At 47.3% G+C, this 23,021-nt stretch overlaps 1 protein-coding gene across 2 annotated transcripts in view; it reads right to left on the bottom strand.

Moving 5' to 3' along the window:
- LOC118938386 (rho GDP-dissociation inhibitor 2-like) overlaps positions 1 to 20,796 on the bottom strand; it is a 45,644-nt gene extending 24,848 nt beyond the window's left edge. The window contains exon 1 of one of the 2 annotated variants that reach the window (XM_036942145.1): positions 20,553 to 20,796. Coding sequence is in view for 1 of the 2 variants with exons in the window: in XM_036942143.1 (XP_036798038.1) it covers positions 8,246 to 8,318 (73 nt within the window). In the remaining variant the exon portion in view is untranslated. Of the gene's footprint in view, positions 1 to 8,245; positions 8,565 to 20,552 lie in introns of those variants that run through there. The other variant, XM_036942143.1, reaches the window with a different exon arrangement.
- Positions 20,797 to 23,021: the final 2,225 nt, after the last annotated feature.

Below are 23,021 nucleotides of genomic sequence, written 5' to 3'. Positions count from 1 at the left end.
CATTTGATCACCCTGTTGTTACTACAGGTTACTTACAGTGAACAGAGTACTGTAAGGGGTTATCATGTTTAACAGCTTGTGGTGGGATACAGAGTTGTTTGTATGGTTAATTATCTAGAACAGAGCAGCTCTGAAAACACACACGTGCACGCACACAGACAAACACACACACACACACACACACTACAGGATGACATAATGCCTTCCACCTGTCTAGATGGGGCAACTCCCAGTGGATAGATGTGTGTGTTCTCTCCTGAGTGTCTGTTATTTGCAGCGTCTCCATGACAACCAGGGTCGAAGAAGCTGCGCTCAGTCTCCATGGCAACCACTTAAAAAATAATTAAATAACATGACATCACCATACTGATAATGTCCATACCATGAAGATAAACAATGACTATATTATCTCTATGAATCACCCGGTATCTGATTTCAATGGTTTCCCTTGAGGAAGTATCCACTAACTCAAGTCGGTACACAGAATAAGTGAAAATGGTTAAATGACTCAGTCCTTTAAAAAAACAGAACAGCCCCTGGGGTGCTGGAGCGGTCAGACTCTGATCTACTTCCTATTTCTGTATCTCTATCCTGTCCAATAAACATCATGGCTCAAGCCTCATGACACGACACAATATGAGGAAGTAGAAGAGGATCAACAGTGGAACATTACTAAAACAACCTACAGCTGACTGACTAAAACTGAGTCCAACTGACGACAACCAAGTCTTACTGACTGAGTCCAACTGACTACAACCAAGTCTTACTGACTGAGTCCAACTGACTACAACCAAGTCTTACTGACTGAGTCCTACTGACGACAACCAAGTCTTAGTGACTGAGTCCTACTGACTACAACTGAGTCCTACTGACGACAACCAAGTCTTAGTGACTGAGTCCTACTGACTACAACTGAGTCCTACTGACTACAACTGAGTCCTACTGACTACAACTGAGTCCTACTGACTACAACTGAGTCCAACTGACGACAACCAAGTCTTACTGACTGAGTCCTACTGACTACAACCAAGTCCAACTGACTACAACTGAGTCCAACTGAGTCCAAATGACTCCACCTGAGTCCAGCTAACTACAACGGACTCAAACTGAGTCCAATGGAGTCCAACAGTGGTCCTGAATGGCTCAGCTGGCAGAGCATGGAGCTTTCAACACTAAAGACTATGGGTTGAGGGGCAGCTCTCAGGGGGGAACTGTGGGGGGGACCTTGGATGGTTTGGTGGCCTGGCGGTTGGGAGCTTTGGGCCAGTGGTTGAGAGGTCGCTAATTAGAATCCCTGATTCAACTTGGTGGGAGATCTGTCAATGTGCTCTTGGGTGGGGTGCTTGACCCGGGCTGCTCCTGTGGGTCTCTCTGGATGGGAGTCTGTTAGACTGGATGTAATGTAGATGCTGAGCGGCAGGAAGTAGATTGTCTGTTTTAATATTCAATAAAATAAAAACAAAACATGGATTTAAAACATATATATATTGTGGGTTCGATTTCTGCTGAGGTATGAGAAATGTATACACACATCACTGTAAGTCGCTTTGGAAAAATAGCATACATTATGTTATTATAACAACTGTCCTAAACTGAGTCCAACTGACTGAGTCCAACTGACCTAAACTGAGTCCAACTGACCTAAACTGAGTCCAACTGATTGAATCCAACTGACTGAGTCCAACCGACTGAGTCCAACTGTCCTAAACTGAGTCCAACCGACTGAGTCCAACTGTCCTAAACTGAGTCCAACTGACCTAAACTGAGTCCAACTGACTGAGTCCAACTGACCTAAACTGAGTCCAACTGATTGAATCCAACTGACTGAGTCCAACCGACTGAGTCCAACTGTCCTAAACTGAGTCCAACCGACTGAGTCCAACTGTCCTAAACTGAGTCCAACTGACCTAAACTGAGTCCAACTGACTGAGTCCAACTGACCTAAACTGAGTCCAACTGACTGAGTCCAACTGTCCTAAACTGAGTCCAACTGACCTAAACTGAGTCCAAATGACTGAGTCCAACTGTCCTAAACTGAGTCCACCTGACTGAGTCCAACTGACTGAGTCCAACTGACCTAAACTGAGTCCAACTGACTGAGTCCAACTGTCCTAAACTGAGTCCACCTGACTGAGTCCAACTGACTGAGTCCAACTGTCCTAAACTGAGTCCAACTGTCCTAAACTGAGTCCAACTGACTGAGTCCAACTGACTGAGTCCAACTGTCCTAAACTGAGTCCAACTGTCCTAAACTGAGTCCAACCGACTGAGTCCAACTGTCCTAAACTGAGTCCAACCGACTGAGTCCAACTGTCCTAAACTGAGCCCAACTGTCCTAAACTGAGTCCAACTGACTGAATCCAACTGACATAAATTGAGTCCAACCGACTGAGTCCAACTGACCTAAACTAAGTCCAACTGACTGAATCCAACTGACCTAAACTGAGTCCAACTGACCTAAACTGAGTCCAACCGACTGAGTCCAATTGACTGAATCCAGACAAGTCACTATAACTGAGTCACTGTAACTGAGTCACTGTAACTAAGTCACTATACTGTAACTGAGTCACTGTAACTGAGTCACTAACTGAGTCACTATACTGTAACAGTCCAACTGAGAACACTTTGTGGTAATACCATGTATGGTCAAAGGGGGGGGGGGGGGGGGAGTAGTTTTGGGGTAATACCATGTATGGTCAAAGGGGGGGGGGGGGGGAGTAGTTTTGGGGTAATACCATGTATGGTCAGAGTGGGGAGAGTAGTTTTGGGGTAATACCATGTATGGTCAGCGGGGAGAGAGTAGTTTTGGGGTAATACCATAACTGGTCAGCGGGGAGGGAGTAGTTTTGGGGTAATACCATGTATGGTCAGCGGGGAGAGAGTAGTTTTGGGGTAATACCATAACTGGTCAGCGGGGAGAGAGTAGTTTTGGGGTAATACCATAACTGGTCAGCGGGGAGGGAGTAGTTTTGGGGTAATACCATAACTGGTCAGCGGGGAGAGAGTAGTTTTGGGGTAATACCATAACTGGTCAGCGGGGAGAGAGTAGTTTTGGGGTAATACCATAACTGGTCAGCGGGGAGGGAGTAGTTTTGGGGTAATACCATGTATGGTCAGCGGGGAGAGAGTAGTTTTGGGGTAATACCATAACTGGTCAGCGGGGAGAGAGTAGTTTTGGGGTAATACCATAACTGGTCAGCGGGGAGGGAGTAGTTTTGGGGTAATACCATAACTGGTCAGCGGGGAGAGAGTAGTTTTGGGGTAATACCATAACTGGTCAGCGGGGAGAGAGTAGTTTTGGGGTAATACCATAACTGGTCAGCGGGGAGGGAGTAGTTTTGGGGTAACACCATAACTGGTCAGCGGGGAGGGAGTAGTTTTGGGGTAATACCATAACTGGTCAGCGGGGAGAGAGTAGTTTTGGGGTAATACCATAACTGGTCAGCGGGGAGGGAGTAGTTTTGGGGTAATACCATAACTGGTCAGCGGGGAGAGAGTAGTTTTGGGGTAATACCATAACTGGTCAGCGGGGAGGGAGTAGTTTTGGGGTAATACCATAACTGGTCAGCGGGGAGAGAGTAGTTTTGGGGTAATACCATAACTGGTCAGCGGGGAGGGAGTAGTTTTGGGGTAATACCATAACTGGTCAGCGGGGAGAGAGTAGTTTTGGGGTAATACCATAACTGGTCAGCGGGGAGAGAGTAGTTTTGGGGTAATACCATAACTGGTCAGCGGGGAGAGAGTAGTTTTGGGGTAATACCATAACTGGTCAGCGGGGAGGGAGTAGTTTTGGGGTAATACCATAACTGGTCAGCGGGGAGAGAGTAGTTTTGGGGTAATACCATGTATGGTCAGCAGGGAGAGAGTAGTTTTGGGGTAATACCATAACTGGTCAGCGGGGAGGGAGTAGTTTTGGGGTAATACCATAACTGGTCAGCGGGGAGAGAGTAGTTTTGGGGTAATACCATAACTGGTCAGCGGGGAGAGAGTAGTTTTGGGGTAATACCATAACTGGTCAGCGGGGAGGGAGTAGTTTTGGGGTAATACCATAACTGGTCAGCGGGGAGGGAGTAGTTTTGGGGTAATACCATAACTGGTCAGCGGGGAGAGAGTAGTTTTGGGGTAATACCATAACTGGTCAGCGGGGAGGGAGTAGTTTTGGGGTAATACCATGTATGGTCAGCGGGGAGAGAGTAGTTTTGGGGTAATACCATAACTGGTCAGCGGGGAGAGAGTAGTTTTGGGGTAATACCATAACTGGTCAGCGGGGAGGGAGTAGTTTTGGGGTAATACCATAACTGGTCAGCGGGGAGAGAGTAGTTTTGGGGTAATACCATAACTGGTCAGCGGGGAGGGAGTAGTTTTGGGGTAACACCATAACTGGTCAGCGGGGAGGGAGTAGTTTTGGGGTAATACCATAACTGGTCAGCGGGGAGAGAGTAGTTTTGGGGTAATACCATAACTGGTCAGCGGGGAGGGAGTAGTTTTGGGGTAATACCATAACTGGTCAGCGGGGAGAGAGTAGTTTTGGGGTAATACCATAACTGGTCAGCGGGGAGGGAGTCGTTTTGGGGTAATACCATAACTGGTCAGCGGGGAGAGAGTAGTTTTGGGGTAATACCATAACTGGTCAGCGGGGAGGGAGTAGTTTTGGGGTAATACCATAACTGGTCAGCGGGGAGAGAGTAGTTTTGGGGTAATACCATAACTGGTCAGCGGGGAGAGAGTAGTTTTGGGGTAATACCATAACTGGTCAGCGGGGAGAGAGTAGTTTTGGGGTAATACCATAACTGGTCAGCGGGGAGGGAGTAGTTTTGGGGTAATACCATAACTGGTCAGCGGGGAGAGAGTAGTTTTGGGGTAATACCATGTATGGTCAGCAGGGAGAGAGTAGTTTTGGGGTAATACCATAACTGGTCAGCGGGGAGGGAGTAGTTTTGGGGTAATACCATAACTGGTCAGCGGGGAGAGAGTAGTTTTGGGGTAATACCATAACTGGTCAGCGGGGAGAGAGTAGTTTTGGGGTAATACCATAACTGGTCAGCGGGGAGGGAGTAGTTTTGGGGTAATACCATAACTGGTCAGCGGGGAGGGAGTAGTTTTGGGGTAATACCATAACTGGTCAGCGGGGAGAGAGTAGTTTTGGGGTAATACCATGTATGGTCAGCGGGGAGGGAGTAGTTTTGGGGTAATACCATAACTGGTCAGCGGGGAGAGAGTAGTTTTGGGGTAATACCATAACTGGTCAGCGGGGAGGGAGTAGTTTTGGGGTAATACCATAACTGGTCAGCGGGGAGAGAGTAGCTTTGTCAGATTCACACTGTGGTGGGAATCAAGTACTGACGTCATTGGAGCTTCGCATAAACATTTGAGTGAGGACTGGGAATCATGGCTCTCTACTGAATTACAGTAAAAACCAACAGTCAGGACTGGGAATCATGGCTCTCTACTGAATTACAGTAAAAACCAACAGTCAGGGCTGGGCATCATGGCTCTCTACTGAATTACAGTAAAAACCAACAGTCAGGACTGGGCATCATGGCTCTCTACTGAATTACAGTACAAACCAACAGTCAGGACTGGGCATCATGGTTCTCTACTGAATTACAGTAAAAACCAACAGTCAGGACTGGGAATCATGGCTCTCTACTGAATTACAGTAAAAACCAACAGTCAGGACTGGGCATCATGGCTCTCTACTGAATTACAGTAAAAACCAACAGTCAGGACTGGGCATCATGGCTCTCTACTGAATTACAGTAAAAACCAACAGTCAGGACTGGGAATCATGGCTCTCTACTGAATTACAGTAAAAACCAACAGTCAGGACTGGGCATCATGGCTCTCTACTGAATTACAGTAAAAACCAACAGCCTGCAGCTGGGGATTATTTATTTTTCAACCTGTATTTAACCAGGCAAGTTCATTTGCACATTCGCTGTTTAGACCACAGACAACATTTTCCCGGGAAGCCAAATTCCTCATTCAACCACTGGCGAAAATCCCCTTCCAATGAAATTGAACAATGTTTCTCATACACAATGAAATGAAACACAGACAACCTCTTGCTAATCAGAAGGCTGTTGGAAAGGGAAAGAGGGGGAGACCTAGTCAGCTGTACAACTGAATGCATTCAACTGAACTGTTGTGATTGGTTCTGGGGCGGGGCTTAGCGAAGGGTCGACGGCAGTTGTTGTCCATTGGAATGTTGTGATTGGTTCTGGGGCGGGGCTTAGCGAAGGGTCGACGGCAGTTGCTGTCCATTAGAATGTTGCGATTGGTTCTGGGGCGGGGCTTAGCGAAGGGTCGACGGCAGTTGCTGTCCATTAGAATGTTGCGATTGGTTCTGGGGCGGGGCTTAGCGAAGGGTCGACGGCAGTTGTTGTCCATTGGAATGTTGTGATTGGTTCTGGGGCGGGGCTTAGCGAAGGGTCGACGGCAGTTGCTGTCCATTGGAATGTTGCGATTGGTTCTGGGGCGGGGCTTAGCGAAGGGTCGACGGCAGTTGCTGTCCATTAGAATGTTGCGATTGGTTCTGGGGCGGGGCTTAGCGAAGGGTCGACGGCAGTTGCTGTCCATTGGATTGTTGTGATTGGTTCTGGGGCGGGGCTTAGCGAAGGGTCGACGGCAGTTGCTGTCCATGGGAATGTTGCGATTGGTTCTGGGGCGGGGCTTAGCGAAGGGTCGACGACAGTTGCTGTCCATTAGAATGTTGCGATTGGTTCTGGGGCGGGGCTTAGCGAAGGGTCGACGACAGTTGCTGTCCATTAGAATGTTGCGATTGGTTCTGGGGCGGGGCTTAGCGAAGGGTTGATGAAGAACAAATTCTTATTTACAATGACGGCCTCAAACAGAGGAGGAGGGGGGGGGGGGTCTCCCCTTTATTACTAGGAGTCCCCTCAGGTACAAACACTGATACTCACACACACAGGCAGGTGCTCACAAACACACACTGACATTCTCACACACAAACACACACACACAGTAATAGGTTGGTTGTACTACTACTGTATGTCGTAGGGAGGATATTAGTCTCTGTCTCTCTCTCTGTCTCTCTCTCTGTCTCTCTCTCTGTCTCTGTCTCTCTGTCTCTGTCTCTCTGTCTCTGTCTCTCTGTCTCTCTGTCTCTGTCTCTCTGTCTCTCTCTCTGTCTCTGTCTCTCTGTCTCTCTCTCTGTCTGTCTCTGTCTCTCTCATTTCCCTTCATGAGACTGTTACATGGGCCAATGCATTTTACTGGATACACTCAGAAGGCAACTGGGGGTAGTACACACACACAGAACCAACTCACGCATCTACACCAACACACAGAACCAACTCACGCATCTACACCAACACACAGAACCAACTCACGCATCTACACCAACACACAGAACCAACTCACGCATCTACACCAACACACGAACCAGCTCACGCATCTACACCAACACACGAACCAGCTCACGCATCTACACACCAACACAGACGGAACAAACGCATCTACACACCAACACAGAAGGAACAAACACATCTACACACCAACACAGAAGGAACAAACGCATCTACACCAACACATGAACCAGCTCACGCATCTACACACCAACACAGACGGAACAAACGCATCTACACACCAACACAGAAGGAACAAACGCATCTACACACCAACACAGAAGGAACAAACACATCTACACACCAACACAGAAGGAACAAACGCGTCTACACCAACACCTTGGGGAGAACATGCCGTCTAATTGATTCACTCAGTGTAACATGTGTCTTCCCCCGTCCCCCCCACACTCACACACAATCTCATCCATCACTTTTGACAGGGGGGGGGGGGGGTAGATGTGGTGACATCATTCAGCTGACACACACACACACACACACACACGCCCAATTGGCAGACAACCAGGAGTGCGTGAACAGAAAAGCCCTGATACAACAAGTCCTGAGACATGAAATTACAACAGACACCACAACACACACACACACCACACCACAACACACACACACACCACAACACACACCACAACACACACAGGACCAATACAATATGAACCACCTTTGGCTTGTCTTATCATATCAAACATAAAACCATCTCCAACCACCTAGAGACTGATCATATATATATATACACACACACAGAAGATAATCTACACTGTACAGACTAGACAGAAAGACACACACACACACACACACACACACACACACACACACACACACACACACACACACAGGTAAAACAGCATAAAAGGCAGTGTTGTTACCTTGGTAACACATGGTTAGCCAGAGAAGCTCCAGAACCTGACCCCCAAACTCACACACATCCAAGCCCAGCATGGTGGCTGCTGCTGGGGCTACACACGCTCCAGAGGCTGGCTGACTACCGGGATCCTCCACAGGTAGGGCAAAGTAACCAGCACGCAGACGGTTTCAAGTCAACAGTATCAAAAAGAGTCCTTTTAAACAGAGGAATCAAGAAACAAGCATCCCTTCTTCTCCTAACAGGACAGATATCGACAGAGAGAGAGAGAGAGAGAGAGAGAGAGAGGGAGGGAGAGGGAGAATCCTTGGGTGTGGGTGGGGATGAGAGGGATAGAGCGTCTGTGAAGGAGAGAGAGCGAGTCAGAGAGAGAGAGAGCGAGAGAGAGAAAAAGAGTGAGAGAGAGAGAGCGAGAGAGAGAAAAAGAGCGAGAGAGAGAGAGAGAGAGAGAGAGAGAGAGAGAGAGAGAGAGAGAGAAAAAAAAGAGCGAGAGAGAGAGAGAGAGAGAGAGGAGTGTCTGTGCCGGCTCCCTACAAAATGTGTAAGCTAGCACGGTAGCATAGTGACACCCGATGATGTCATTGACTAAATGCTAAGTCCTCTATCGATTTACATTGGAAATGCTAACGGCTCATTTTGAAAATCATATTCAGTTAGCTTAAGATGCTAAAGGAGAAATGTTCATTCCTATTTGTATTTGGTTAGAGATGCAAAGGGAGATGCTAGCCCTGTCTACAGTTCTGTGTGCTGGAGCCATTCTAGCTATCGATTCTCAGACAGAAGTAGCTAAACCTCTGCCTCCTCTCCTCCTCCTCTCCCTCTATCCTCTCCCCTCTATCCTCTCCCCCCCATCCTCCTCCCTCCCTCCTTCAGTCACCAACCCAGTGACTGCAATGAGCTCATCTTTCCCCCTTCCCACCCTCCCTCCCTCCCTGGCTTGCTTGCTTTCGCTCACTCCCATTCTCCCACTCTCTCATGCTCTCTTTTTTTTGCTTCCTCGGTACACAAGCCACTCTCCCTCTCCTCCATCCATCCACTCTCCTCCCTCTCTCCCTCTCCATCCACTCTCATTCTCCTCCCTCCATCCACTCTCCTCTCTCCCTCTCCATCCACTCTCCTCTCTCCCTCTCCATCCACTCTCCTCTTCTCTCCCTCTCCATCCACTCTCCTCCTCTCTCCCTCGCCATCCACTCTCCTCTCTCCCTCTCCATCCACTCTCCTCTCTCCCTCTATATCCACTCTCCTCTCTCCCTCTATATCCACTCTCCTCCTCTCTCCCTCTCCATCCACTCTCCTCTTCTCTCCCTCTCCATCCACTCTCCTCTCTCCCTCTCCATCCACTCTCCTCTCTCCCTCTCTATCCACTCTCCTCCTCTCTCCCTCTCCATCCACTCTCCTCTTCTCTCCCTCTCGTTCCACTCTCCTCCTCTCTCCCTCTTCATCCACTCTCCGTCTACTCTCCCTCTCCATCCACTCTCCTCCTCTCTCCCTCTCCATCCACTCTCCTCCCTCCCTCTCCATCCACTGTCCTCTTCTCTCCCTCTCCATCCACTCTCCTCCTCTCTCCCTCTCCATCCACTCTCCTCCTCTCTCCCTCTCCATCCACTCTCCTCCTCTCTCCCTCTCTATCCACTCTTCTCCTCTCTCCCTCTCCATCCACTCTCCTCTCTCCCTCTCCATCCACTCTCCTCCTCTCTCCCTCTCCATCCACTCTCCTTCCTCCCTCTCCATCCACTCTCCTCCTCTCTCCCTCTCCATCCACTCTCCTCCTCTCTCCCTCTCCATCCACTCTCCTCCTCTCTCCCTCTCCATCCACTCTCCTCCTCTCTCCCTCTCCATCCACTCTCCTCCCTCCCTCTCCATCCACTCTCCTCCTCTCCCCCTCTCCATCCACTCTCCGTCTCCTCCATCCACTCTCCTCCCTCCCCCTCCATCCACTCTCCTCCTCTCCCCCTCTCCATCCACTCTCCTCCTCTCCATCCACTCTCCTCCTCTCTCCCTCTCCATCCACTCTCCTCCTCTCTCCCTCTCCATCCACTCTCCTCCTCTCTCCCTCTCCATCCACTCTCCTCCTCTCCCCCTCTCCATCCACTCTCCTCCTCTCTCCCTCTATATCCACTCTCCTCCTCCCTCCCCCTCCATCCACTCTCCTCCTCCCTCCCCCTCCATCCACTCTCCTCCTCTCCCCCTCTCCATCCACTCTCCTTCTGAATCCAGGCCTGGGATCAGATTACACTGTTATTTAAATACGGGTTGAATCCAGGCCTGGGATCAGATTACACTGTTATTTAAATACGGGTTGAATCCCAGGCCTGGGATCAGATTACACTGTTATTTAAATACGGGTTGAATCCCAGGCCTGGGATCAGATTACACTGTTATTTAAATACGGGTTGAATCCAGGCCCTGGGATCAGATTACACTGTTATTTAAATACGGGTTGAATCCCAGGCCTGGGATCAGATTACACTGTTATTTAAATACATTGTAGTTCTACTATGGTGGGAAAATAACTTCTGGGAATGTTTGCTTTATGATGTCAGTTTGTTGACCTCTGAATAACATGCGTCTGGACAGCTGAATCAAGCACACAATTCTTCAGGAAAAATGTCACTTTCTATTTTACGCTGTGCTGTCTTGTACGAGAGGCCTTCACAGAAGCAGAAGGCCTTCACAGAAGCAGAAGGCCTTCACAGAAGCAGAAGGCCTTCAACAGAAGCCGCTCCCCCCTCGGCCGAATTCAGATAACAACAACATGCCCAGTGTCATCTCGTACACTACACTGGTCTGTCCATGGTTTTCTTGCTCCACAGGAAGCTGCTCTATCCTGAAGTCATTTAATGTCCAGCTAAATGTTATTTGTGATTTATTTCAAAGGTTTAAAAAGGAACGATATAAACCAGTACTTTTTTTGGGGGGGAGGTTTATAACCGGTTCAGAACTGTCTTTTGCTGGTCGGAACAGTGGAACAGAACTGAACATATGACGGTTCTGTTCAGAACCAAACGATTGGAACATTTAGGTTCCAAACCCCTGGAAGGAATGTTTTTCATCAATTCATCCTGGCCCCGCCTTCAACATCATAGTGCCCTCTAAGCTGAGCCTTCAACATCATAGTGCCCTCTAAGCTGAGCCTTCAACATCATAGTGCCCTCTAATCTCAGCCTTCAACATCATAGTGCCCTCTAAGCTCAGCCTTCAACACCATAGTGCCCTCTAAGCTGAGCCTTCAACATCATAGTGCCCTCTAAGCTCAGCCTTCAACATCATAGTGCCCTCTAAGCTCAGCCTTCAACATCATAGTGCCCTCTAAGCTGAGGGCCCTGGAGGAGTGGTGCCAGGAAAATAACCTGTCCCTTAACGTCAACTAAACGACAGAGCTGATCAGGGGCTACAGGAGACAGCAGAGATAGCAGATACAGCAGAGACTACAGGAGACAGCAGAGACAGCTCGGCCCCGTCCACATTGACGGCAGTGGAGAGGGTCAAAAGCCTTAAATTCCTCTGCGTCCACATCACTGAGGACCTGAAATGGTCCCCCCACACTGGCAGCGTGGTGAAGAAGGCACAACAGCACCTCTTCAACCTCATTTGGCTTGGCACCTAAGACCCTCACAAACGTTTACAGATGCACAATCGAGAGCATCCTGTCAAGCTGTATCACCGCCTGGTACGGCAACTGCACCGCCCACAACCGCAGGGCTCTCCAGAGGGTGGTGCGGTCTGCACAACGCATCACCGGGGGCAAACTACCTGCCCTCCAGGACACATACAGCACGTAATTTAAACAGTAATTAATTTCAATTAAACAAAATTACTTATTTACTGTTTTAATTACTTTGGTAACCAGTTTTCAAGGACCTCAGCCACCCGAGACCTGGCCTGTTCAACCCAATACCACTGTCACTAACCGACTACCACCCGGTACCCTACCCTGCACCTTAGAGACCGCTGCCCTATGTACATAGAGTCATTGAACACTGGTATATACTGTATTCTAGTCATGGTTCATCCTATATAACTACTGCTGTCCACTTCATATGTATATTCTAGTCAAGGCTCATCCTATATAACTACTGTCTATACACACCATCCTATATAACTACTGCTGTCCACTTCATATGTATGTACTGTATTCTAGTCAAGGCTCATCCTATATAACTACTGTCTATACACACCATCCTATATAACTACTGCTGTCCACTTCATATGTATGTACTGTATTCTAGTCCTGGTTCCTCCTATATAACTACTGCTGTCCACTTCATATGTATATACTGTATTCTAGTCATGGTTCATCCTATATAACTACTGCTGTCCACTTCATATGTATATACTGTATTCTAGTCATGGTTCATCCTATACAACTACTGTCTATACACACCATCCTATATAACTACTGTCTATACACACCATCCTATATAACTACTGTCTATACACACCATCCTATATAACTACTGTCTATACACACCATCCTATACACACCATCTATACACACCATCCATACACACCATCTATACACACCATCTATACACACACCATCTATACACACCATCTATACACACCATCTATACACACCATCCATACACACCATCTATATACACACCATCTATACACACACCATCTATACACACCATCCATACACACCATCCATACACACACCATCTATACACACCATCCATACACACCATCTATACACACCATCCATACACACCATCTATACACTGAGTGTACAAACATGAACAAGAACTAATATTGAGTTGCCTTCAGAACTGCCTCCCTGCGTTCCACATGGATCCTGGCCCATGTTGACTCCGATGGTTCCCACAGTTGTGTCCAGTTGGCTGGATGTCCTTTCGGGTGTTTGACTATTCTTGATAAACACAGGAAGCTGTTGTGCGTGGGAAAACCCAGCAGAGTTTCAGTTCTTGACACAAACTGGTGCACTTGGCACCTACTTATACAATACCCCGTTCAAAGCCACTAATATGTTGTCTTGCCCATTCACCCTCTGAATGGCAACACACACACAATCCATGTCTCAGTTGTCTCAAGGCTTAAAAATCCTTCTTTAACCCCGTCTCCTCCCCTTCATCTTTAACCTGGTCTCCTCCCCTTCATCTTTAACCAGGTCTCCTCCCCTTCATCTTTAACCAGGTCTCCTCCCCTTCATCTTTAACCAGGTCTCCTCCCCTTCATCTTTAACCTGTCTCCTCCCCTTCATCTTTAACCTGTCTTCTCCCCTTCATCTTTAACCAGGTCTCCTCCCCTTCATCTTTAACCAGGTCTCCTCCCCTTCATCTTTACCTGGTCTCCTCCCCTTCATCTTTAACCAGGTCTCCTCCCCTTCATCTTTAACCAGGTCTCCTCCCCTTCATCTTTAACCAGGTCTCCTCCCCTTCATCTTTACCTGTCTCCTCCCCTTCATCTTTAACCAGGTCTCCTCCCCTTCATCTTTAACCAGGTCTCCTCCCCTTCATCTTTAACCAGGTCTCCTCCCCTTCATCTTTACCTGTCTCCTCCCCTTCATCTTTAACCAGGTCTCCTCCCCTTCATCTTTACCTGTCTCCTCCCCTTCATATTTAACCAGGTCTCCTCCCCTTCATCTTTACCTGTCTCCTCCCCTTCATCTTTAACCAGGTCTCCTCCCCTTCATCTTTAACCAGGTCTCCTCCCCTTCATCTTTAACCAGGTCTCCTCCCCTTCATCTTTAACCAGGTCTCCTCCCCTTCATATTTAACCTGGTCTCCTCCCCTTCATCTTTACCTGTCTCCTCCCCTTCATATTTAACCAGGTCTCCTCCCCTTCATCTTTACCTGTCTCCTCCCCTTCATATTTAACCAGGTCTCCTCCCCTTCATATTTAACCAGGTCTCCTCCCCTTCATCTTTACCTGTCTCCTCCCCTTCATCTTTAACCTGGTCTCCTCCCCTTCATCTTTAACCTGGTCTCCTCCCCTTCATCTTTAACCAGGTCTCCTCCCCTTCATCTTTATCCTGGTCTCCTCCCCTTCATCTTTAACCAGGTCTCCTCCCCTTCATCTTTAACCTGGTCTCCTCCCCTTCATCTTTAACCTGGTCTCCTCCCCTTCATCTTTAACCTGGTCTCCTCCCCTTCATTGACTCTGATTGAAGTGGATTTAACAAAGTGACATCAATAAGGGATCACAGCTTTCACCTGGATTCACCTGGTCAGTCTATGTCATGTATAACACCTAGTCAGTCTGTGTCATGTATAACACCTGGTCAGTCTATGTCATGTATAACACCTGGTCAGTCTATGTCATGTATAACACCTGGTCAGTCTATGTCATGTATAACACCTGGTCAGTCTGTGTCATGTATAACACCTGGTCAGTCTGTGTCATGTATAACACCTGGTCAGTCTGTGTCATGTATAACACCTGGTCAGTCTATGTCATGTATAACACCTGGTCAGTCTATGTCATGGATAACACCTGGTCAGTCTATGTCATGTATAACACCTGGTCAGTCTATGTCATGTATAACACCTGGTCAGTCTATGTCATGTATAACACCTGGTGAGTCTGTGTCTTGGATTAACCTGGTCAGTCTGTCCTGGATTCACCTGGTCAGTCTGTCATGTAACGAGCAGGTGTTCCTGATGTTTTGTACAATCGATGTATATTTAAGCAACGTAGGCCAGAGGAGGTGTGGTATATGTCTGTTCTCAGACACAACGCATCAGAGAGACTACAGCCTGGATACCAGCCCTTAGGCGTGTGGTATATGTCTGTTCTCAGACACAACGCATCAGAGAGACTACAGCCTGGATACCAGCCCTTAGCCGTGTGGTATATGTCTGTTCTCAGACACAACGCATCAGAGAGACTACAGCCTGGATACCAGCCCTTAGCCGTGTGGTATATGTCTGTTCTCAGAGACTACAGCCTGGATACCAGCCCATAGCCGTGTGCAGAGAGACTACAGCCTGGATACCAGCCCATAGCCGTGTGGTATATTGCTCATATACCACAAAACCCCGATGAGCCTTATTGCTCATTTTTTAACAGGTTACCAATGTAATTACACCAGTAAACAAGTCCTTTAGTTTCATACCCATGTTATATTGTCTGATATACCACAGGGTTTCAGCCAATCAGTATCCAGGACCAAAAACGACCCGGATTATAAATATATGTATATATATTTATTTTTGATACTGACGTTTCTCGTTCTGATATTTCTTCATTTCCTGGGTTATGTGTGTAATGTTTTGTATAGCTAGACATTACTACACTTGTTGGAGCTAGCAAACACAAGCATTTAGCTGAACCTGCGATAACATCTGCAGATCTGTGTACGCAAACAATCAAACATTGATTTGGGTAGAAGTTTCCTCTAGCAGGCACAGATCTAGGATCAGTTTATCAGCACCAGAATCTTTGATTTGGGTAGAGGTGTCCTCTAGCAGGCACAGATCTAGGATCAGTTTATCCTCACCAGAATCTTTGATTTGGGTAGAGGTGTCCTCTAGCAGGCACAGATCTAGGATCAGTTTATCCTCACCAGAATCTATGTTCAGTTTTCCTGACAAAGAAAGCAGATTTTTTTATATCCTGTTGCTAGGATACCAATGTCCACCCAGTGAGTAATGGGATGTCTACACCGTAATACACCGAGTCATGTAGGAGATGCATCTCTATAATGTTTATATAGATAACTGGGATTAATGATGTGGTTTACTGCCAACCGTAACCATGCCACTGTACTGATGGTCAGATAGGAGTTAATAAACTGGTTTAATGAGACTCAAGGGGCTGGTCGGATAGGGGTTAATAAACTGGTTTAAGGAGTATCAGGGGCTGGTATAGGGGGGTGGTATAGAGGGGTGGTATAGAGGGGTGGTATAGAAGGGGGGTATATAGGGGTGGTATAGAGGGGTGGTATAGAGGGGTGGTATAGAGGGGGGGTATATAGGGGTGGTATATAGGGGTGGTATAGAGGGGTGGTATAGAGGGGGGGTATAGAGGGGTGGTATAGAGGGGGGGTATATAGGGGTGGTATATAGGGGGGGTATATAGGGGTGGTATATAGGGGTGGTATAGAGGGATGGTATAGAGGGGTGGTATAGAGGGATGGTATAGAGGGATGGTATAGAGGGGTGGTATAGAGGGATGGTATAGAGGGTTGGTATAGAGGGATGGTCTAGAGGGGTGTGAGGAGGGTCATATTAAGACAAACAGCTAATGGATGGAGAACAATAATTCTCCAGGACTGTAGGTCTGTTTGTAGGTCTGTTTGTAGGCCTGTTTGTAGGCCTGTTTGTAGTCCTGTTTGTAGGCCTGTTTGTAGGCCTGTTTGTAGGCCTGTTTGTAGGCATGTTTGCAGGCATGTTCAGTGAGGATGGTGAGAGAGTGAGAAGCTGGTCTGACTGGTTCTTCTGTTAGCTCCAGTTCAGGAGGAAATGAAGATGCCAAAAAAAGATTTTCAGAGGAGAGGAAGACACACACAGATTCAAACACACACACACACACACACACACACACACACACACAGATTCAAACACACACACACACACACGCAAGTGGGCAAACACACACGCACGCAGGCACACACACACACGAGCGGGCAAACACACACACACACGCAGGCACACACACACACGCAGGCACACACACACACGCGCAAACACATGCTGACTCAAAAGAGGAAGACAGACCAACATTTCTCAACAGTGGGTTGATCAACAATATTAACTTGTAGTTTCATACCAACTGCCAACAGAAAAGACTAATGCATTATTACTGGTTGTAATAACTGAGTTATTATATATACTTATCACAGTAAGATATAATATTGTCCCTTATAATCATTTATCAACTACTCTAGGATCAGCTGAACGACAGCTCCAGGATCAGCATCCCCTCCCCCCAATACTAACCTCAACTACAGATCTAGGATCAGCATCCCCTCCCCCCAACACTAACCTGAACTACAGATCTAGGATCAGCATTCCCGTCCCCCAACACTAACCTGAACCATTAGAGGACAGAACACAAAACTGACCTTAGATCAGTGTATCTAGGAGCTACTCCCCACTTCCAGCGATGAACTACGTCCCAAAATGGGACCCTGCTATTCCTCAAGATAGTGCACTACTTTTGACCAGACGCAGGATCCTATGGAACCAGGCTAGAAGTAGTGCACTATATTGGGAATAGGGTGCCAAAGTAGTGCACTATATAGGGAATAGGGTGCCAAGGTAGTGCACTATAAAGGAAATAGGGTGCCAAAGTAGTGCACTATATAGGGAATACGGTGCCAAAGTAGGCCTCTATACAGGCCTCTGACCACCGCCCGAGTGTACACACAGATAGATTCAACAGATTGACTTTAAAGAGCAGATTCACCATCATTAAATATTGATTCATAGGGACTCTTTATTATTCATCTGAATCATCTGACATTATTGATGTTGAACGCTGGTCAGAAATATCAGGTCCAGGGTAGAAGGGTTGGTGAGATCTGCACTCCAAATGGCACCCTATTCCCTATATAGTGCACTACTATGGTACTCTATTCCCTATATAGTGCACTACTATGGCACTCTATTTCCTATATAGTGCACTACTATGGCACTCTATTCCCTATATAGTGCCCTACTATGGCACCCTATTCCCTATATAGTGCACTACTATGGCACCCTATTCCCTATATAGTGCCCTACTATGGCACCCTATTCCCTATATAGTGCACTACTATGGCACCCTATTCCCTATATAGTGCACTACTATGGCACCCTATTCCCTATATAGTGCACTACTATGGCACCCTATTCCCTATATAGTGCACTACTATGGCACCCTATTCCCTATATAGTGCCCTACTATGGCACCCTATTCCCTATATAGTGCACTACTATGGCACCCTATTCCCTATATAGTGCACTACTATGGCACCCTATTCCCTATATAGTGCACTACTATGGCACCCTATTCCCTATATAGTGCACTACTATGGCACCCTATTCCCTATATAGTGCACTACTATGGCACCCTATTCCCTATATAGTGCACTACTTTGGCACCCTATTCCCTATATAGTGAACTACTTTGGCACCCTATTCCCTATATAGTGCACTACTTTGGCACCCTATTCCCTATATAGTGCACTACTATGGCACCCTATTCCCTATATAGTGCCCTACTTTGGCACCCTATTCCCTATATGGTGCACTAATTTGGCACCCTATTCCCTATATAGTACACTACTTTGGTACCCTATTCCCTATATAGTGCACTACTTTGGCACCCTATTTCCTTAGGATGCAGGCAGAGTGCTGAGTGTCAGTGAGGCTAAGCACATGTAATGCCCTCTAGGCCTACTAGGGTGCTGGTTAAACACCTACATAGGGATGGGACCCATCTAGGGTGCTGGTTAAACGTGTAGAGATGGGACCCATCTAGGGTGCTGGTTAAACGTGTAGAGATGGGACCCATCTAGGGTGCTGGTTAAACGTGTAGGGATGGGACCCATCTAGAGTGCTGGTTAAACGTGTAGGGATGGGACCCATCTAGGGTGCTGGTTAAACGTGTAGGGATGGGACCCGTCTAGGGTGCTGGTTAAACGTGTAGGGATGGGACCCATCTAGGGTGCTGGTTAAACACCTACGTAGGGATGGGACCCATCTAGGGTGCTGGTTAAACACCTACGTAGGGATGGGACCCATCTAGGGTGCTGGTTAAACACCTACGTAGGGATGGGACCCATCTAGGGTGCTGGTTAAACGTGTAGGGATGGGACCCATCTAGGGTGCTGGTTAAACACCTACGTAGGGATGGGACCCATCTAGGGTGCTGGTTAAACGTGTAGGGATGGGACCCATCTAGGGTGCTGGTTAAACACCTACGTAGAGATGGGACCCATCTAGGGTGCTGGTTAAACACCTACGTAGGGATGGGACCCATCTAGGGTGCTGGTTAAACACCTACGTAGGGATGGGACCCATCTAGGGTGCTGGTTAAACACCTACGTAGGGATGGGACCCATCTAGGGTGCTGGTTAAACATGTAGGGATGGGACCCATCTAGGGTGCTGGTTAAACGTGTAGGGATGGGACCCATCTAGGGTGCTGGTTAAACACCTACGTAGAGATGGGACCCATCTAGGGTGCTGGTTAAACACCTACGTAGGGATAGGACCCATCTAGGGTGCTGGTTAAACACCTACGTAGGGATGGGACCCATCTAGGGTGCTGGTTAAACGTGTAGGGATGGGACCCATCTAGGGTGCTGGTTAAACGTGTAGGGATGGGACCCATCTAGGGTGCTGGTTAAACACCTACGTAGGGATGGGACCCATCTAGGGTGCTGGTTAAACGTGTAGGGATGGGACCCGTCTAGGGTGCTGGTTAAACACCTACGTAGGGATGGGACCCATCTAGGGTGCTGGTTAAACACCTACGTAGGGATGGGACCCGTCTAGGGTGCTGGTTAAACACCTACGTAGGGATGGGACCCATCTAGGGTGCTGGTTAAACGTGTATGGATGGCTCCCAAACGTCTCTTCGTTCAAAAGGCTTAATAATCGATCTAGAACCATGAAAAAAAAAATGAAAATCTATCTCCAATGTAAAACCTAAAAAGGCAGGTTATTATGTCAGATCGGGAAATGCGCGCTGAAATACATTTTTAGCCAAATTATCAGATGGCCTGTACTGAAAATATCATCGTGGACCAGATTGATTAACTCTCCACACTATTTAATGTTCCTGCACAGGGGATTCACCCTCTTCAGAGAATCATGTTCTAATGTATTTGCAGAAACACTTTCCGTTCGTTCGCGAACGACTCGTCGTTAGTCATTACAGCAAGGCAGGGTCTGCTGACATGGTCTCTCTGGTTCAGGCTCTACTTGTTCCTCCAACTAAATCACGACCTAAACCGGACCTCGATAGAGAAACGAGTGTAAGCCTACACTTAATACGTAGGGGAGAGCGTTTGCTGTCATTTAGAGCAACATTTAAAATGGGGCCACTGTGTAGAGACAACACACAAGACAACTGTAGGCCTAGCTCCTTCCCGAATGGGAAAGGTTTTCTGTATCTGATGTCTTTCAAAAGTACAACAACTTTTTACAGATAGGCCTACGGCAGGCTTTCTGATGTCAGGTGTTTTCCCTCAACTTTATCAATGCGCGCAAAATCATCTATAGACAATCAACGCGCATCAAATGACCAAATCTCTCTGCAACTGCGTCAATCACCCGACAATTTACCACGGAAACTCCTCAAACCTACAAGCAAAACAACATTATACTGTTGCATTAGATGATGAATGATTACTCTTACCTTTTTAGCAAAGGACACTTGTTCTGTAAAACTTCTCTTGCGCAGAAATCAAACTATTTCTCCTGCGTCTCGATCTCTCGCTCTCACTTTCTCTGAGCAGGAAATAAACGTATACGCCAATAAGATCGGTACACACGAAATGACACCAGTCTTTTTTAACATCCGTTACTTCGTTACTGATGTCTTCTGTAGCTGTCTTTCCCCGGTTAAAGAAAAGCCTGTGGGGTCTTTGTTCAACCTGGTCTCAGAGCATTTCCTGTTGTTCTTTACGCAAAACCCGAGATACTCTCTTTGTATATGATATGTTTTGTATGATATGTATTATTTTGGGGATGTCCATCACCCATTTAGTATGATATTTTAACTAATTATAATTTGCATTATATGTTACGAATTTGAAAAACGTACAATATGTTACGAAAATTGCGAAACACGTCTGCTAGTTTACGAATTGCAATTTCTATTATGTTACACATTTGCTAAATGTACAATATGTTACGAATAGCAAAACTTAGGTAACGAAGCTGCAAAAAAAACGTATGATAGGTTCCGAATTGTAGGTAGATGGCTAGGCTAGGGTTTATGGTTAGGGTTAGGTGAAGGGTTAGCTAGCTCGCTAACGTTAGCTAGGCTAGGGTTTAAGGTTAGGGTTAGGTGAAGGGTTAGCTAGCTCGCTAACGTTAGCTAGGCTAGGGTTTAAGGTTAGGGTTAGGTGAAGGGTTAGCTAGCTCGCTAACGTTAGCTAGGCTAGGGTTTAAGGTTAGGGTTAGGTAAAGGGTTAGCTAAGATGCCAAGTAGTTGAAAATGAGCTAATTTGCTCGCTAACGTTAGCTAGGCTAGGGTTTAAGGTTAGGGTTAGGTGAAGGGTTAGTTAAAAGGGTCAAGGTTAGGTTTAGTGGAAGGGTTAGCTAACATGCCAAGTAGTTGAAAAGTAGCTCATTTGCTAAAAATGTTAAAGTTGTCCATGATGAGATTCGAACTCGCAACCTTTGAGTTGCGAGACGTTCACGTTCACCCATCCACCCCAACCAACAACCCTCCTTTCATTTTTTTGTCTTGAGTAACCATCTGTCGTATGTAACCACACCAAACATAACGTATCATACTAAATGGAGTTCTCTTGTTTTTACGTAAAGAATCATATGAAATGCTCTGAGACCAGGTTGGGCTGTTTGTTGTGAGGAGACATTAAGTAAAGCAGGTTCTCTCTAGGGGGCTACTAGTACTATCCCTTGTTCTCTCTAGGGGGCTACTAGTACTATCCCTTGTTCTCTCTAGGGGGCTACTAGTACTATCCCTTGTTTGACATTATAAGTTGTGACTAACTGGACACAGAACTTTCTGTATGTAAACTATTGGCGAAAAGGAAGGGAACTCGGGGGGGGGGGGGGGGATTAGCCGTTGTTAGGATTGTGATTTTGGGATGAATCTCGTGTCAGGTATCAGGTATTTTGGGATGAATCTCGTGTCAGGTATAGAAGCAGTGAGGAGATGTTATATGTGCGTCGACCTGGGGTCTGTGACAGTAGATAATGTACACTTTGATACCAGGCTTGAAAGGGAATAGAGTAGAGAAGACATGAGACAGGGGACATTATTTCCAGTCTACCTATTGTATGTCTGTAGGCCTACTATACAGCAAGTGGATTGGAGTGAATATACTCTAGATAATGACACCAACTGCATAGCATTGATCCTATCTATTCTACATATTTCTATGTCTGTACCATACATCAAGTGAATAGAATAGAATATACTCTAGATAATGACACCAACTGTATGGCATTGATCCTATCTATTCTAACTATTTTTATGTTTGTATCATCCATCAAGTCATTCAGACTGAGTTCTGGTCATCTTACTTTTAGGTAGAACTGCCACCTAGTGGAGGGAGAGGAGAGACGGGGGAGAGGGAGAGGAGAGACGGGGGAGAGGGAGAGGAGAGACGGGGAGAGGAGAGACGGGGGAATAGTGAGAGGAGAGACGGACGGGGGAGAGGGAGAGGAGACACGGGGGATAGGGAGAGGAGAGATGGGGTATAGGGAGAGGAGAGATGAGAGACAGATGGGGATAGGGAGAGGAGAGACAGATGGGGGGATAGAGAGAGGAGAGACGGGGTATAGGGAGAGGAGAGACAGATGGGGGGATAGGGAGAGGAGAGACAGATGGGGGATAGGGAGAGGAGAGACAGATGGGGGATAGGGAGAGGAGAGACAGATGGGGGGATAGGGAGAGGAGAGACGGACGGAGGATAGGGAGAGGAGAGACGGACGGGGGATAGGGAGAGGAGAGACGGACGGGGGATATGGAGAGGAGAGACGGGGGATAGGGAGAGGAGAGACGGGGGATAGGGAGAGGAGAGACGGGGGATATGGAGAGGAGAGACATGGGAGAGGAGAGACGGGGAGAGGGAGAGGAGAGACGGGGGAGAGGGAGAGGAGAGACGGGGGAGAGGGAGAGGAGAGACGG

Source organism: Oncorhynchus mykiss, chromosome 13, assembly GCF_013265735.2.
Source record: "Oncorhynchus mykiss isolate Arlee chromosome 13, USDA_OmykA_1.1, whole genome shotgun sequence".
NCBI classification, from domain to species: domain Eukaryota; kingdom Metazoa; phylum Chordata; class Actinopteri; order Salmoniformes; family Salmonidae; genus Oncorhynchus; species Oncorhynchus mykiss.
This window is presented reverse-complemented; position numbering and strand designations above follow the sequence as displayed.